The sequence below is a fragment of the Crocuta crocuta genome, unplaced genomic scaffold, assembly GCF_008692635.1.
Source record: "Crocuta crocuta isolate KB4526 unplaced genomic scaffold, BGI_CrCroc_1.0 scaffold119, whole genome shotgun sequence".
NCBI lineage: Eukaryota > Metazoa > Chordata > Mammalia > Carnivora > Hyaenidae > Crocuta > Crocuta crocuta.
In genome coordinates this window covers 1199838-1217631 of record NW_027551562.1, presented here as the reverse complement: position 1 = coordinate 1217631, position 17794 = coordinate 1199838, and the positions used below count along the sequence as shown (strand labels likewise).

General features: G+C 45.9%; 1 protein-coding gene across 1 annotated transcript in view; it reads left to right on the top strand.

The window, feature by feature from the left end:
- Nucleotides 1-17794, top strand: part of ADCY8 (adenylate cyclase 8) — a 222033-nt gene that overhangs the window by 185902 nt on the left and 18337 nt on the right. The window contains exons 15-16 of the mRNA XM_077750010.1: nt 5641-5719; nt 15146-15304. Of these exons, the coding sequence (XP_077606136.1) occupies nt 5641-5719; nt 15146-15304 (238 nt within the window). The remainder of the gene's footprint in view (nt 1-5640; nt 5720-15145; nt 15305-17794) is intronic.

Genomic DNA, 17794 nt, shown 5'->3' with positions numbered 1-17794 from the left:
CTGCAGTAGAAGTCAGCAGGTCAGCAGATGCCACTGTCTATCCACTTGGCGGCCACGGCCTGCTCATGCTGGTTCAGGGGCATTCCTCTAGTTGTTTCTGGAGCTCAGGTACCCCGGTAACGAAAAGTACGGAAAACCTTACATCGGGCGGCCTGGCATCATCTCCGGCGAGATGGTCCCAGATACTTCAGACTGACATCGCCCAGTCTCCATCTCACAGTTTCCACGACAACTCCTTGTCTCAGTAGATGACACTGAGCCCAAAACTGGAGAGGCACCCTCTCCCCCAATATCTTATCAATCCCTGGAGAGTCATCTTCTGCAGCCTCCCTTGCAGAAAAGCACTCTATCATAACACTTGTGAGTACAAGTTTAGGAGTTAAAGAACTTAGGTTCAAACTCCAGCTCTGCCATCAACCAGCTGTGTGATCCCAAGGGAATTCATGGAAAGTGATGACATATCTAAGCCTGGCTTTTCTCATCTGTAATGTGGGGGCAGTAACCCCTCCTACACTGTAGAAGTTTCAGAGAGATCAAATGTGATCATGGAAACTTAGCACAAGGCCTGGCATAGAACAAGCACTTGATTAATACTCGCAATTATTATCCCCCGTACCCCCTCCATGCCGTAAATGCTGCTGTTCTAGAAAGATCTTTACTCTCATTGCTGCTGTCGCATATGCCTGATTCCCCAGCCTCCAGTCTCAATCCACCCCTCTCTGAAAGCCATCAGAGCCATCTGATGAACTCATCATCCTTCTTAAAACCCTTAAGGGGCTCCTTATTGCCTCTAAGAAGCTAAAAGTTCAACCTGCTTCTCAAGGACTCCACACGCCATCTTGCTCTGGCCCCTACAACTCCTCTAGTCTTTTCCTTTTGTAGCTGCGAAGGCCACAGTGTACCCACCCTGTGTTCCAGCCATGGAAAACCAGGCTGTTTACCCACCCAGTGAGCTTCTGCCCTACCCCCTGCCAGATTCGTCCATCTCTGGATTTCCAACCCATCCCTCTCAAGGTCCAGCTCACGGGCAGTAACGCCCCCTCTGAACATTCCTCATTTTTATTCTGTGCACCTAATCTTCTCTCATTGCGCCTCTCCCTCAGTGTTGCAATCACTAATTTTCATGTTCTCCTCCTCCCTTAAAGTAGGAGCATTTGAGGGCAAGGACCATTACTCATGCTTATATGTTGGCACTTAGTAAAGTGTCTGGCAGCAGGCGTCCAATTAAATATTTGTTGAGTGAAACAATAAATACATGAGTGACTAGAAGAAACATTAGCTCCTTTGGAGTCATGGCATACCCCTGAGTCACCACCATAAGCCAAGTGTCTTCTCTCCATGACCCCTGTGATCTTTGCTCACCATCCCCCTTAAAGCAAGCGTTCCCTCCAGTAAGGATTTCCGTGTTCCACCTCTTCTAGGTCCTGCAGATGCACAGGTGAATAAGACATTATTTCTATCTTCAAGGAGCTTAGGGGCCAGAAATTACAAGAAAGTGCATAGAGGAGGGCACAGTGGCTACTGAGAAAGCATCACTAGACATAGCTTGGTGGCCAGCCTTCACCACTCACCGGATCAGTGAACCAGAGGGAAGCATGTACCATCTGAGCCTCGGTTTCTTCTTTACTGGAATAAGGATAATAGTAGTTACTTGTTGGGGTTCCTGCTGGCTCAGTTGGTTAAGTGTCTGACTTTGACTCAGGTCATGATCTCACAGTTCATGAGTTCAAGCCTCACATCATTCTCTGTGCCGATAGCTCAGAGCCTGAAGCCTGCTTCAGATTCTGTGTCTCCCTCTCTCTGCCCCTCCTGAGCTCATTCTCTCTCTCTCTCATAAATAAGCATTAAACATTTTAAAAAATAGTACTTACTTGTTGATATGATAAAGGGCAAGCAACATGTATGTAAAGTGGTATTACAGGTATGGCATAAAATCAGCACTTAGCTAATCAGTCATTAGTCTGGGGACAGAATAAAGCATCCATTCAAATTGATGGGTTTATTTTGAGTTTTAAAAGGGGTAATGGGAACTAAGAACTAAACCAAACTTTTGGCTTCAGGTACACAATGGCTAAAGCTCTGAGCTTGGTGCTTGACATGTGAGTGCACGTCTTGACTCTGATAGAAATCAGCTGTGTGACCTTGGACGCATCGCTTCTCCCTGGGCCTCAATCTTAAATCTATAAAATAAAAGCCATGCAAGGGATATTACATTTTCTATTACACACATAACATATAATAGAATGGATCCCCCAACTCACACTGTAAAGTATGTAATTACATGGAATTAGTTTCAGAATATACACCGAGTGCCAAAGTAGGTTACAAAAATGGAATGAACATACAATCCTGAATTTGCAAACATATTTTTGCATGACGTGACATGTAGTTGGCTCCAAGATATTAACCATTGTCTTCTCTGGGTGGTAGCCTGAAGGACAATCTTTATTTTCTTATTTTAATTTGCATTGGCTTCCAAATTTACTACAAGTAGTATAAATGCTTCTGTAATAAGAAGTAACACTCAAATAAAATGCGAATTTTTATGAGACGTCAGATAAGATAATGTCTAAAGACTGTTCTAGCCCTGGAGAATTATATTATTCTACATGTGTTTTCACTTAATTATGTCCCTTTCTATTAGCACAGGGAGATGGTAGTATTAATACCGTGATTTTATTAGCATAAAGAAATTAGTTCAAACATCCTTGGTTTCTCTGCCACCCAATATCAAGCAAAGTATTATAATTTCATACAAATGTTGGTCACTTGGCTCTCTTGGAAATTCTTCGAAGAATCACAAAAGCTACAAAAAAATCCTTCTAAATTTATTTATTTTTATTTTTTAATGGTTATTCATTTTTGAAAGAGAGAAAGAAAAAGCACAAGAGGGGGAGGGTCAGAGAGAGAGGGAGACAAAGAAATCCGAAGCAGGCTCCAGGCTCCGAGCTATGAGCACAGTGCCCGATGCGGGGCTCGAGCCCATGAACCGTGAGATCATGACCTGCGTGAGCCAAAATCAGATGCTTAGCCAACGAAGCCACCCAGGTGCCCCTACTTCTTAATTTAAATAACAGTTCTTTTTGGACATTCCTTGGCCTGGCTGACTTTGCACATTTTGCAGGCTTTACTCAGACTGTAATTCTTCAATCTGAAATACATCTGAAAGACTAAGAAACCATTCATAATCATTTTCTCTTTTCTTCTGAATTCGATCTAGTCATCTATTTTTGGTCAATCACTGCTTTCAAGAGGCATTTGTGTTTTCTCTTGAAAGTAGGTTGTAAGTGATAAATTGCAGTCCTTACAAAAGGCTTCCACATCACAAAGAAAAGGATGTCAGAAGTGCTAGTCAGAGCAAGGTTGGGGCACACTCAGGGAGTTAAACAAAGGAAGGCTCCCATTCAGACTAAGCCTCGTGAAGGAGGGATTTGTTTAAAGCACCATTACCAAGATCAAGAGTAAGTACTTGCAGCTTTTAAACCAGGTAGCCTAGCAAGATCTATGCCCCATACCTAGACAGCCCATCCTATCTTTTCCTCCTCAAGTCTTATAGTCCAGTAAGACTCTGCTCTTGAATTCCCAGATCATCCAACCTGGGTTACTTTCTCTTCCCCTGGATTCCCATGGCAACAAGGCTGTATTTTGACAATGGAGTATATTGTGTTATGAACTTAACTATCTGTTTGGTTCTTTCCTTTGCTGGACTGTCTTGAGGGCAAACACAATGTGCCTTCTTCACTTTCTGTATCCCGGCATGTGCCTGGCACACAGTAGTGCTCAATAATTATGTACTTCACTGGGACTATAGAAGAGAGACACAATAATGAGTACCATCTATTATTAGCATCTTATCTCTAAGGAAAGGCAGATGGAACTAGGAATTCACAAATCTGAATCTTGTTCCAGCCCATAGACATCTTGGTCCCCTGGGTCCCCGTATGCACAGCCTCCCAGCCCCCCCAAGAGAAAGAACAGTTCCATTTCTGAGTTCTTGCTCTATATGCAGAGTTGGACTGGGCCTGCCCTGTATCTGCTGGGAAGATCTTTTATATAAAGCTAAATGAGAAGCTGATGTTGGCTGATGGGCTCTTGTCCCCATGCCTTGAGCCCAGCACTACCCCTGCTCACCTCCAGTGAGGATAGAAAAGAGAAGGCCAGAGACTGCCCTGATGTAGCCATATCAGTGTTCATTCTATTCCCCTGTCTAAACATTGCGTTTCCTCTTCAATGGCCGCTTGTGTCCTTAAGCCTCATCAGAGCTAAGTTGCTCCTGAGTATATGTGTGCTTGTGGTTGGGAGACAATAAAACAAGGGAGTGACGTCATTTCACTTGATGAGACAAAAGATTCTGGCAACTGTGTAGGAAATAGATGGTGGGGGGCAATGCCAGGGGGCTCTTGGAAGTCATGGTGGCTGTACTCAGGTGTTGGAGGTAGAGATGGTGAGAATGGATGGACTAGGGACCTGTTTGAGGGGAAGAGCAGACAAGACTTGGATATTGGGGTGGTGAGGGCTGACTCCTACGGTTGCTATTGTATTTGGCTTAAACACCTGGGTGAGTGGATGAGGGAGGCATCACCTAAGATGGAGAAAACTGGCAGAAGAACCAGTAGGTAATGGAAAGCAAGTCCCAAGGTCCTTAGAAACTTATTTTGAGTTTTCTTCATTAGCCAATGGAAGCCTGTCAGGAAGACTATTTCCACAAGCCATAGGTGTCCACATTCAAAGCCTGATGTTGCTCCCTCCAAACCCTTGGCCTTCTGGCCTAGCTTGTTCTGGAAAAGTCTCTGTGCTGGGCTGAAATGAAAGACAGAAAGCGTTTAGAATCAACCAAAGGACTCCTTAGAACTTCTGAATCCCCTGGATGACTGAGTCACATCAGTGTTTAACCAAACACTTGCTGCTGGCCACCTTCACCTGCCTTCCGGCTCGGTCTTCTGGAGAGCCTGGGACAGGCCAGACCAGTGACACCTCAGCTCGTGCCCCAACACGGACTGTGAATGGAGCGTTTTGGGGGTAAGGGGGTGTCAGTCCAGGAGGAGATGACGCACTGGCAACAAAGACTTTATTAAAAGATAGAAGAATTGAAGTGGGGATTGTAACGGTGCCTGACTCACAGAATTGATGTAAGACTCTTAAAAATGGAGAGAAGAATTAGAATAGTGTCCAACTCATAGAACTGACTTAAGAATCTAAAGAATCTAAGTGAAAGCCCTTAGAACAGAAACAGCCACATCGTCAGCGCCACATCCATCTCTTAAAGAGAATAACATCTAAAGAAAAAGTCATGTGGATTTCTGTGACGAGAAAGTTTCAAAGCTCTTTGAAGTCTGGTCATGTTTTTTGCAAAGGGAAAATATTTTTATCGATGTGAGTACATTGTTGAGACGCTGGACTCTAAATTCATCTGCCAGGTATGACCTAGGTGGTTGCATATCCTTGGGTATCAACTGATTTCTGAATTAGCCTATGGGGAAACCCTCAGACCACAGCCTCTATCAGCTAGTGGGTGCTCAGGAAAGATTCGCTCCTTTCTGTTTACCCCTCTCCTCCCTGAACCCCGGTTTCCTAAGGAGTCTCCTTGGAGCCCCTCCGTGATTGTACCCATGTCACCGCTTGCCTTTCTTCTCCCAACAGAGATTTCCTGGGGACCAAGGAGGCGTCACTGCTACTGATGGCCATGTTCCTCCTCGCCGTGTTCTACCACGGACAGCAGGTAACCCCAACACTTGCGCCGACTCCCCTCTGTTACCTGGTGGTTTCTACTGCCGTGAAACCACCCTGGAAGGCCTCTGAGCCCTTCCCTGAAGCAAACGACCTACCACTGCCTGCAGGAAGTTCTGATTCTTAATGAATCAATTCCTAATAAAGCCCACCTAATAAAACAACGAAGCTGAAGACGATAATTTGGCAAGCCAGGTGGTTTTAATGCTCTTTACGTAAATCTCTTTCAAAGATATCATGGCTATTAACAAATAAGTAAATAAATAAAAACTTTTAATTTCTGCCTGAGGCGAACCAGGATCGCTCCGAATTCCGCGGCCCGGATAAAATCATTACTGGAGAAGTTGTGTGCTGTGCTAGATAAACATGCAGGTGTGAGTGTCTGCTGAGCCAGGTTCTAATCCCGCCTCTGATGCTCAGTGTGTGGCCTCAGCCAAGTGGCTCATCTCTCTGAGCCGAGTCGTCTTCTTCATGTCTGAAATAGGATAGTGGGGAGCCTGGGGGGCTCTGCCGGTTGACTGTCCGACTTCGGCTCATGTCATGATCTCACAGTTTGCAAGTTCAAGCCCCGCATCAGGCTCTCTGCTTGTCAGCTCGGAGCCTGCTTCGGATCCTCTGTCCCCCTCTCACTCTGCTCCTCCCCTCCTCAAAAATAAATAAACTTTTGAAATAAAATAGGATAGTAACACCTGCATAGGGCCGTTTTGAAGAATCCGTGGAGACTGTCATGTGCTGCATTGGCACAACACCTTACAAAATTATAGGACGTGCTTCGTTACTTCTTTCTCTTAAGTGGATGAAGTGCCTACCGTATAGATGCCACTTCCCGATGAGCCTCTACCCTCCAGGGATCTGGGGTGGGCACTGTGGCTGGCTCTGTACACAAGCCCATCCCTTGCCCCAAAGGTTCCAGTGTCCTGGAGGAGCGAAGACCCTAAATAATACCACGAGAGACCTGCTCTGTGTGGATCAGGCTATCTGAGGACTTCAAGCATTGGAGCAGCAAGAACTGATTCTGCGTGATACCAGGTTCCCCTTGGAGTTTTGGGGCGGCCAGTAGAGCTTCTCCATGTGGACGCGGACCATGCAGGCTGCGGTGCCCATCAGTGGGGGAGCCTTTTGCCTCCTGGGCAGAGCCTGGTTCTGCCCTAGATCCCGGTCTGTCTTTCTTGGGTCTGTGTGCCCTTCAAAAAAAAAAAAAGTAACCAGGAAAGGAGAAAAACAAAACACGAAGACTCTCAGCTAGAACAGAAATAGAAACATGGCACTGAGAAGTCACCATGGAAACAGGGAGGTAATAAACCCCGAGAAACCCCGAAACAGCCCCAAACCCCGAGAACCTAGAAATACATATAAAGTTATGTGTAATAAGGGGGAAGGTAAAATGTAGTCAAGGGAGAAAAGGAGGAATGTAAAGCCGTGGTGAGAAGAGACAAGGAGGGAAGGGGTGGTCTGTATCAAGTTCCTACTACGTGCCTTTATTATCTCGTGTAACCCTCCCAGCAAACCGGAATGGTTGTTATCACAGATGAAGAAAGTCACCCCACGCAGCTAGTTGGTGGGAGAACTAGAATTCAAACCCAGATCTTTCTCCAAGGCCCCCCCTTTCCACTTCCCTAGACTAGAGAAAGAGAGAAAGAAGCTAACATACCAACACAACGGCCCAGGGCATTCAGTCCTTCACCGTGACTTTGATTTGGTTTTAAATTTGCCCCAGTATTTATGGCAAAACAATAGGCAAATGTCAAGATCTAGCCATTTCTACAGTTTCTGTAGTGAGGTATTTCTGGCTGGCTGTCAGAGCCGGGGTCATATCTTCCATGTCTTGATGGCTTCTAGAAGTTACAGAGAAGTCCTTAGTCTGACGTGCAAATAGCAACCCATTCAAGGGCTATGAAGATGGAATCAGATAAGAGGACTGGACAGAGAAACTCACCCAGGCTCCATCTCCCAAGTTTGAAACTGACAAATGAACAGCCCACCGACCTAATTAAGACAGTTCTGAGTGAGGGTCCTCATTCCAAATTAAGAAGGATGTTCCTTTCTCCTCTGTTACCTTAAGGAATTATTTTGTGCCCTGGAAATGCTCCTTCTCCAATACTCTTTTAACATTCGAATCCAACCTATTCTGTTCTCCGTTTGTCCTAGGAAACAGACAACCTAACTGTGTTAAGATTACTCATAAAGTAGGAGTATACTCGGGCATCGTGAGGGTCTGAGTGCTTAAGGGACATCTGATCTGTTTCCTTCTTATTTTTTAAATTTTTTCATGTTTATTTATTTTTGTGGGAGGGAGAGAGCACAGCTGGGCAGGGGCAGAGAGAGAGGGAGACGGAGGACCCAAAGCAGGCTCCATGCTGTCCGTGCGGGGCCTCATGCGGGACTCAAACTCACAAACTGTGAGATCATGATCCAAGCTGAGGTCAGATTCTTAATGGGCTGAGCCACTCAGGCGTGCCTCCCCCCTAATTTTCAACTTTCAGAAGGCTCTGAAATGACATAATCGTATCCCAGAATGGTAGCAGTTACAGGTATCTGGGCTTTGGAGTGGGAGAGAAGTATTCAAACCCCAACTCTGCCACTTGGTGGATATGTGACCTTCAGCAATCTACTTAACTCTCCGAGTCTCAATTTTCTCACCTATAAAATGGGTCTGATAATAACATTTTCTACTCCCCAGGGTTGTTATTATATGAGAATATAATTATAATATATTTACTCCAGTGATCTGCACAAAGAATATGCTTTCAAAAATTGTAAGCTATGAATATTTTACTTTGAAAACAAGCCTGAGACTAGCAGGCAAAGCATTACTATCCATCTGGTCCCAAGTCACCTGAGGTCATAAAACCCATTAGGGAAACCAGACAGAAGCAGGAATCCACAACTTCTGGGTCCGTCCCATCTCCACCACATACCCCTTTGTTAGAAGAGTCTTTCTGCAGGATCGCATCATTCCTATATCCTCTGTCAGGGTCCTGTTTATCTGAAGCAAGTCTGTCTACTCCTGGGTCTGCTACCTGCCTCCACCAATTTCCCTTTGTGACTCAGTGGCCCTCCAGTTTTTAAAGGCTGAATAATGCCCACCGATGGCTGGTACCCAGCAGCAACCCGGTGGGAGCGTAGGTAATTACAACGTATCTCCGGGGACCGAGGGAGTTACATAACTGAACAATTAGGAAACCTCAGCTTGTACATATGTGGATGTGATATGCCATCACTTCCTCCTCCTCTGAGGCAGGAGAACATTCCAAATGTTGAACAGGAGAGAGCAGTCGGGTGCCTCCTGCTTCCCCTGGTTCACTTGCAGCACTGAGGTGTGGGCTTTGCCTCAGGGACTCCATTTATAGCACAGGGAGCCATGTCTCTGCATAGGGACAGAGATTAGTAAAGTCCCCAGGCACCTCTTATTCATATAAAGACAGGCACTGGGATGGTGTGGCTTAGAAGGAAAGACCCAGTGGGGCACCTGGGTGGCTCAGTCGGTTAAGCATCCAACTTCAGCTCATGTCATGATCTCACAGTTTCTGAGTTCACGCCCTGAGTCGGGCTCTGTGCTGACAGCTCAGAGCCTGGAGCCTGCTTCGGATTCTGTGTCTCCCTCTCTCTCTGCCTCTCTCTCTCTCTCTCAAAAATAAACATTAAAAAAAAATTTTTAATAAGGAAAGACCCAAGCATTGGAACAAAATGTTCTTTTTTAAAATATTTTTATTTATTTTGAGAGAGAGAGAGATGAGAAAGTGAGTTCTTTTCTTAAAATGTTTTTTTTTTATTTTGAGAGAGGGAGAGATAGAAGCCCAAGCAGATTCCACGCCATCAGCACAGAGCCCCATGGGGGGCTCCATTCGACAAACCCGTGAGAGCATGACCTGAGTCAAAATCAAGAGTCAGACGTGCAACTGACTGAGCCACCCAGGCACCCTCATATGAACCAAATATTCTTAGACTTGAGTCTCAGCACTGTCACTGGAGATGGGTGGCATTGAAGAGTTCAAGCCCCTAGAGCTGCCATTCCTCAAACTGTAAAATGAAAAGGATAATCGTTCTCTACTAGGAGTTGCAGAATGGCTGCCTGAGGTCATGTCCATATAATGAGGGGGTTAAGAGTCACAGCTTAGAGTCAGAAGGCCCTGAGTTCAATGCCAGCCTCTACTTGTGATCCATCGGACAGTTGACTTCGCCTTACGGTGCCTCAATTTCCTCACCAGCGAAATGGGAATAAAGTACCTACCTTGTTGAGTTGTGTGATGAAATGAGTGTCAGCGTGTATGAAGGGCCTGGAACAGTGCCTGGGCCAAGGCAAGAGCTGGGGCCGGTGGCAGCTGTCATGATGTGCTCTGAGCCTGGCACAAAGCTGACGAACAGTGTGTTAGTTCCCTACGTACTCTGCTCATAGAGCCAGTGCTTTAGGGGGTTGGTAAAAATCAAAAAAGAGAGGGCACTTCCAAATCATCCAACAGTTCTTAAGCAAATGCTGAAGAATTTTCATTTTTAAAAACTCACCGCCCATGCCTCTCTTGTGCTTTGCCATCACTGTCCATGTGGGCGCTGACCACTGTGCTCAAATGAATTCTTTCCTTAAGACATTCCTCTGTCTTTCATTTTTCTCCCTTTACCACTGAGCTGAGAGCAAATCTGAGACCGAGTTTCCTCCATCTTTGTATGCCCAGCACCCCGCACACAGTAGGGGCTCTATCCTCTAGAGCTTTAGTAAACTGAAAGACTTGCTTTCCTTCCCCAGAGATTTAATAACAGGCGATGCCTGCCTGAACAAGACTTGCCTTCTCAAGAGACAGAGCTGTACTTAGACTAGAAAGTCTCTTTTTTAAATTTTTTTAAATGTTTATTTATTTTTGAGAGAGAGAGACAAAGTGTGAGTGGGGTGGAAGGGCAGAGAGGGAGACACAGAATCCAAAGCAGGTTCCAGGCTCTGAGCTGTCAGCACAGAGCCCGACACTGGGCTCAAACTCACAAACTGCAAGATCATGACCTGAGCCAAAGTCGCACGCTTAACAGACTGAGCCACCCAGGCGCTCCGGGACTAGAGTCTCTTTATGGACGTGCCTTCAACACTGTGGCCGGTGGTCACCAATGGGAAGTGTGTTCTTGCTTGTAACTGGAACATGCTTGCTGAAATGGACTCCAGTATCCTGGCCTTCCCTACCTGTGTTTCTGAGTTGAATTCAACCAAATGAAGGTTTTCAGCAGAAAAGAAATGCAAAATTATCTCCTGCTTCAACCAAGCATGCATTTTTAAGGTGAATGACAAAACATTTTCATTTGGATAAGAACATACTGTCCGGCAATGTGACAGATTAAAATTTGATGCTTTTGAATCTGAGGGGAAAAAGTGGAAGCTCAGCTTTGATCAGACCTTACCCACTGCTGCCTTGAGCTATAGTGGTAGCACCTTGCAAATCTACATTTTAGGCATTTCAGAATTCTTTTCGCATGCATTGTGTGATTTGGTCCATATCATAGATCCATATAATAACCTGTGCCTCTTGAACTAGATATGATGGGGAAGGTTATCCTCATTTTTTAGAAGGGGAACCAAAATACAAGAAGTTAAATGACTTTCCCAAGGTCACACAGCAAAACAGCCAAGGCCAACATTCTTTGGTGCCATCTGCTATCCCCACTCTCTTTTTTTTTTTATGGAAAATTTCAAACATATAAAAAAGTTTATGAAATGTATAATGACCTCACAGCTTCAACAACAATCATTAACTCATGTGTCTTTGCTCACTTATCTCCATTTTATTTTGTTCCTGGCTCCTCCCCAGTCACTTTGAGGCAGATTCTGGGTGTCTTGTCATTTCATCAATATGCACCGAAAAGATAAAGAATTTTAACCTAGTCACAATGCTGTTAAACACTTTAAAAAAGAAAATGGTGCTTCCTAAACATTGTCAAATCTCTAGGCAGCGTTTCAGTTTCTTAATTGGTTTATAATTAAGTTTGTTTATTTAAATTGGAGTGCAAATAAAATGCACATACTGCCATTGGTTGATAGGTCTCTTAATAAGGCTTTTTTAGTTTATTTTTTTAAATTTGTTTTAATCTTTATGCATTTTTGAGAGAGAGAGAGACAGTGTGTGAGCAAGGGAGGGGCAGAGAGGGAGACACAGAATCTGAAGCAGGCTCCAGGCTGTGAGCTGTCATCACAGAGCCTGACACAGGGCTTGAACCCCCGAACGGTGAGATCATGACCTGAGCCGAAGTAGGACACTTAACCGACTGAGCCACCCAGGCACCCGAAGTCTTCTTTAATTCATAAGATGACTCTCCATATTTTTTTCTGGCAATATTTTGGGAAACTCATCTCACTTTTATAATGTTTCCTAGTCTCTAGTTCGTCGATTTCATCCTGTTGGGGCAATTAACACATCCCTCTGTCCTTTGTTTTTAATGTATTGGTAGTTATCTTTAGAAACGTGGTCAGGCTCAGGTTCAGTTTTTTTTCTACAAAGCTATAACATTGGTTGGCTGTGTGAATAACTTAACAGGCACATAATATCTGCTTATATTTTTGTCTGTTAGCAGCTGTGGACAAGAATACCCTCTATTCACTTATTTTATAGGTGGTGATATCTCAATCCTATCAGTACTCCATAATTCATTGGCTGGAATACAATTTGAAGGAGAGCCTTCCCCTCCAAGTACAGCTCTCAAAGCAAAAGCAGGATAAACGCTTAACTCTTTCCCTGTATGTCTTCCCCAAAAGGTTCCCAGTCAGTCTGTCCCCAAGCACCACCCAGAGATGATCAGTGAGGTCTTGTGTCCTAAGTGTCAATGTGAACTGATGCATTCTGCCTTATTACCTGTGCTGCAATCCACTGCAATCATTATTCTCATTAAAGCTCAATCTGGGGCGCCTGGGTGGCTCAGTTGGTTAAGCGTCCGACTTCGGCTCAGGTCATGATCTTGCGGTTTGTGGGTTCGAGCCCCGCATCAGGCTATGTGCTGACAGCTCAGAGCCTGGAACCTGCTTCAGATTTTGTGCCTCCCTCTCTCTCTGCCTCTCTCTCTGAAAAATAAACCTTAAAAAAAATTTTTTTAAACTTATTTGTCACACCTTTGACACTCAGAAGCCCAGTCACATAACACCCGTAGTCTCCAGAGGTCTTCCTACTTTCTGATGTGAAAGGATGTTTCAGGCTTGCACATTTTCTGTCCTTCACTTCCGTCATTTCTGCCAGGAGTGCAAGGTCATTTTTGTAGGAATCGATATTTGGAAATCACAATAGGAATGCCCATTGCTCTAGATTTTCATTATTTCTAGGCTTTTATTTCAGTGGGCAAAGCTAGGAAATAGGTAAGTCCCATGAATTCACAATGATACTTTCAGGCTTTTGGCTTAGACCCATCAATTTCATATCTGCATCTCCTTTTCCCCTTCCCAGAAATACCAGTTCTCAGTGACACGAATACAATTACCCATTTGCTATATGCTGCAATTCACATGCAGTTGTCCAGGAGTAATATACAGACACCACCACCTACAATGTGATTGCTGTGAACAGTTTTAAGACCTCTTTTGAGTTCTTTTTATGCTCAGAGTATCTCTTGCTACAAATGTGTCATCAAATTATTGTGTAAAAGACATTTGGAGTATCTCCTCCCAGTGTGGTTATACATGTAGGTTCGTGTATTTGTCTATTTGTTTATTCTCACGGAGTCTTTTTAAACATCTCTTTAGTTTTATACTTAAGTAAAATGTTTCCATGATTCAACAGCCAAGTTTATAAAAAAGGACATAATTTTAAAACTTTTAATCCTATTCTTACTTCTCCACTCTATTCCCCCCTTCCTCATCTCATTGGTAATGAGTTTTTATATTTTACTTTTTATTCTTCAATTTTCCAATAAATAAAGAAAACATATATATATATATATATANCATTTTTAGATCAGTTGTGACATATTATACACACTTTTCTCCAGGTTGGAGACTAATCCATCAGAGTACAGAGAAACAGTTTTCCTTTCTTTTTATTTATTTATTGAGAGAGAGAGAGTAGGAATGGGGGGTGGGTGGGTAGAGAGAGGGAGGGACGGAATCCCAGGCAGGCTCCTCAACATCAGCACAGAGCCCGATGAGGGCCTCAGACTCACAAACTGTGAGATCATGACCTGAGCCAAGATCAAGAGTCGGACTTAACCGACTGAACATCCAAGCACCTCAGTCTTCCTTTTTCTTCTTTCATAGCTGTAGACAGTAGTTTATTCAATCAACAAAATAAGCACTTGGGTTGTTTCCAGGTTTTGCTGCTACAAATTCTGCTGAAGGAATAATCTTGTGCCTCTCTTTCCATATTTTTACCATCCACTGAGACGTTCACGTAAGACAAAAGAAAGAAACTAGCTGAATGTTCCAAGCCCTTGAATTCAGGGCACGTATTTGGCCACAGAGCACAGTGCTCGTTTCAACTGCTAAAGACTTGGAAATGACGGCATCCCCAAAGCTGTGGTAAATATGATGTACGAGATTCTTTAAAAGCAGAAGCTGTCCACCTTCCAGTGCAGGGAAACTGAGACAAAAAGGAGCTAATAATGTGCATTGAGAATCTACTGTGAGCCACGTGCCTTCTCTGCAACTTCCTAAATAATTTTTCTTCCAGCCCTGTGTGGTCAGTGGTGTTCGTCCCAGTTTTAAAGATGAGGAATCTATGAATGAAGTCACTAGTCCAGGTTACGCTGTTTAAATGTGGCTCCAGGACTCTACGCCGAGCCGCATCTGTGACCCAGCTAAATGCACGATCCCTCCATCACCGCCTCGTTCATCCCCTTCCTCCTGCCCAGTGACACAGAGCTCAGAATCTGGAGTTGCACTCCGGAGTTAGCGCAAATCCCAGCCTCCCCACTAACTCGCATGCGACATTGGTCAAGTCACTCAACCTGTTTGCTTTAACTTTCTCATCTGCAGAATAAGGATTGATGGCGATACCTCCCTGTGAGGGCCATCGTGTCCTGAAAGGAGTGAACAGATGTATATTGCTTAGAATAAGCCCAGCGCGTAGTGCACACCATCTAAGTGTTAGTGGACTCTCTTATTGGGACCGATGAGTTGAGTCAACATTGACGCAGCATGTCTCCTGTGCAGGGTGTGCTGCCACCTGGTAAGGGTATCGCTGAGCAGGTCCAAGGCCCCCTGACCTCATAGACCTGCAATCTAGCAGACGATCAGGCATCCCCAGTGAATCACACAATCACCAAATCATGGAAGGGGAGGTACCTAGACCTGTGGAGTCTGATCACCCTCCCATCTCTTGGCATCTCAGAATACCCCTCAGAATGTTCAGCTCAGGCTCTGTTTTGAAGGGTTCTGGAGCCTTCTCCATGACCCACTCTCTGTGCCTGAGCCCGTACCCCGAGAGCTCACCTGTTTCTTCTCTTTCTCCCTCGTGCTGGGCAGCTAGAGTACACAGCACGCCTGGACTTCCTTTGGCGAGTACAGGCCAAGGAGGAAATCAACGAGATGAAGGAGCTCAGGGAGCACAATGAGAACATGCTCCGGAACATTCTCCCTAGCCACGTGGCCCGCCACTTCCTGGAGAAAGACCGGGACAATGAGGTGAGCCTGGGGCTTGTCTGACCGCGGGGGGAGGAGGGGGCAGGGGGGTGTCGCACTGGTCCTGAGCTCCCAGAGAGTTCCGCTGTCCTCACGTCAGCACGTGAGAGTAGGGACCATGCTACCCCCAGAGTGCCAGGCTGCCTAGCACCGTGAGGTTTACGCACGGCCTCCCCGGCCTCGGGTAGCTCATCTGTAAGATGGACATAATGAGATTGCCATCGAGACACTGGATTGAAATTTAAGTTTTATACACGTCTGTGCACATGTTTATGAGTACGCATGGAGCGGGCCCTCCAGTGTCTCTCCCTACATGGGTAAGAGGGCTGATGTCCCCTGCCGATCTGCTGAAGACATTTGGGTTTGCGACCGTTGCCTGAGGACAGAACTAGGAGAGATGCAGAGGGTCCATTCCCCATCCAAGTCAGCACAGCAAGACCAGCGGAAGAGAAGTACAGGGGATTAGTACCTCTGCTGCTTGAATAGTCTCGGTGAACCCCGGCCCTGGAGATCTCCTGGATGCGCATCAAAGCACTGCCCACCCCCTTAATCAACAGATGGAGTTCTCTGGAATCGGCTTCAGGCCGGGATGTCTCCAGGGTCCCTAAGGTCAGGGGCTCTGTGGCAAGAGCTTCTTGACGGAGCCAGGAAAGCAGAGAGAACATTGCTGGGCGTCTGCCGTGACCACCAGCAGGAGCAGATGAAACACCGGAGCCCTAGGAGGGAAAACCAGAAAAGAAATGAAGGCCACCTTTCCGTGAAGACCGCAAAACAACGGGGTGGGAGGGGCGAGAATCCACTGGCTTTATCCGGACAGGAAGGACACCAGACAGAGATGCAAGATTCTAGGTCAGCTGCTGTCATCCAGACCAAGCCTCCACGGGGCAAAAAAATGACAGGTTTGGGCCTTAATCATATAAGACATTTTCTTTTCTTTTTTTTTTTTTAATAATTTTATTTGTTTCTAGGAGAGAGAGACAGAGAGACAATGTGAGCAGGGGAGGGTCAGAGAGAGAAGGAGTCACAGACTGAAACAGCCTCCAGGCTCTGAGCTGGCAGTCAGCACAGAGCCCGACGCGGGGCTCGAACCCACGAACCGCGAGATCATGACCCAAGCGAAAGTCGGACGCTTAACCGACTAAGCCACCCAGGCGCCCCTTATATATAAGACATTTTGAATACAATGTCTTGTCATGCTTCTTTGAAGTTTTCGATGTTTAAATAGTTCACACCTGACCAAGGCTGAAACACAAAGATTTTAACATCGCCTAGAGAACGTTCACACTGTGGTGAAGTACTTTCCTGAACGCTTGCTGTGGGCCAGGTGCCCAGGCAGGCAATTGATATAAATGACCTTTCATTGTCTTTCCATTCTTAAGGGGAGAGTTCACCACCCCGTGTTAGCAATGAAGAAAACTGGGGCTCAGAGGGGGCCATGCCCTGCCTCATTTTATGGAAGCAAAGCCATGACTCAAATCCAGTCCTCGGGATTTCTTCCCTCTGGCTGCGCTGCTCCAACCATTCAGCTCACCATGCTGGCTCTAGGGGTTTGGCACAACTAGGGCGTGTGTGTGTGTGTGTGTGTGTGTGTGTGTGTGTGTGACAGAGAGAGTAGTAGAACAGGAGAAGGGTGACAGGCAGAGGCAGGACTGCTATGACCTGCAGGAATGGCCAGTGTCATGTTTTGTTATTGTGGGGCACGCTTTTGGCTTCTCTTCTTGCTGCAAATCTGAACTCTGTTGCGGACCTCTGAAAATCTGACTGGGGTTTGGACATCGTGAGTTTGGGTCCCAGCTTTCGCGAGGCTGTGGCAGGGTTCACTGATGTGAGCAGTAAAAGAGACAAGAATGATTATCCCCATTTCACAGATGAAGAAACTGAGACTCAGAGAAATAAGGTCCCAGAGCTAGTGAGTAGCGAGCTTGAATTCACCCCCAGGTCTGTGTAACTTGAAAGCTAAGTTCGGTGTTTGGTCCTAAGTTGTTTTCAGGGCTTGAGCGGGAGAGAAGGGGCAGCAGAGATGGGCAGGGACACACACCAGCTGGACACAGGACAGTGGGCAGAGCCTTGCCCCCAGGGACATCCTGTCTAGTGAGATCCTGACATTCTGGCAGCCTCTGCCATTCCACTAGACTTTGAGTTAGAAGAGTGCTCCCTGGGGCAGGGACTTTGCCACAGAGGAAGCCACCTGGGCTGGGTCCTCGGTGCCAGGCAGGCTGTTGCAGAGCCCAGAAACCCACTTGCTCATTGCAGCTCGCTGTTGAAAGGACACTGGCAAGAGCGGGTGTCTCCGGTGCTGGGAAGTCCATACAACACAAACTCTATCTCTGGCACTCACCAGCTGTGTGACCTAGGGCAGCTTACCCAACCTCTCTGAGTCCACGTTTTCATCTAATTGAGGAGGAAATAATTCCAATCTTCCTGACTTTTAGTGTGAGAACGAAACTGAGTGAGAACACATTTAGTGCCCAGTGCAGCCCGGGCCGGAGGGGG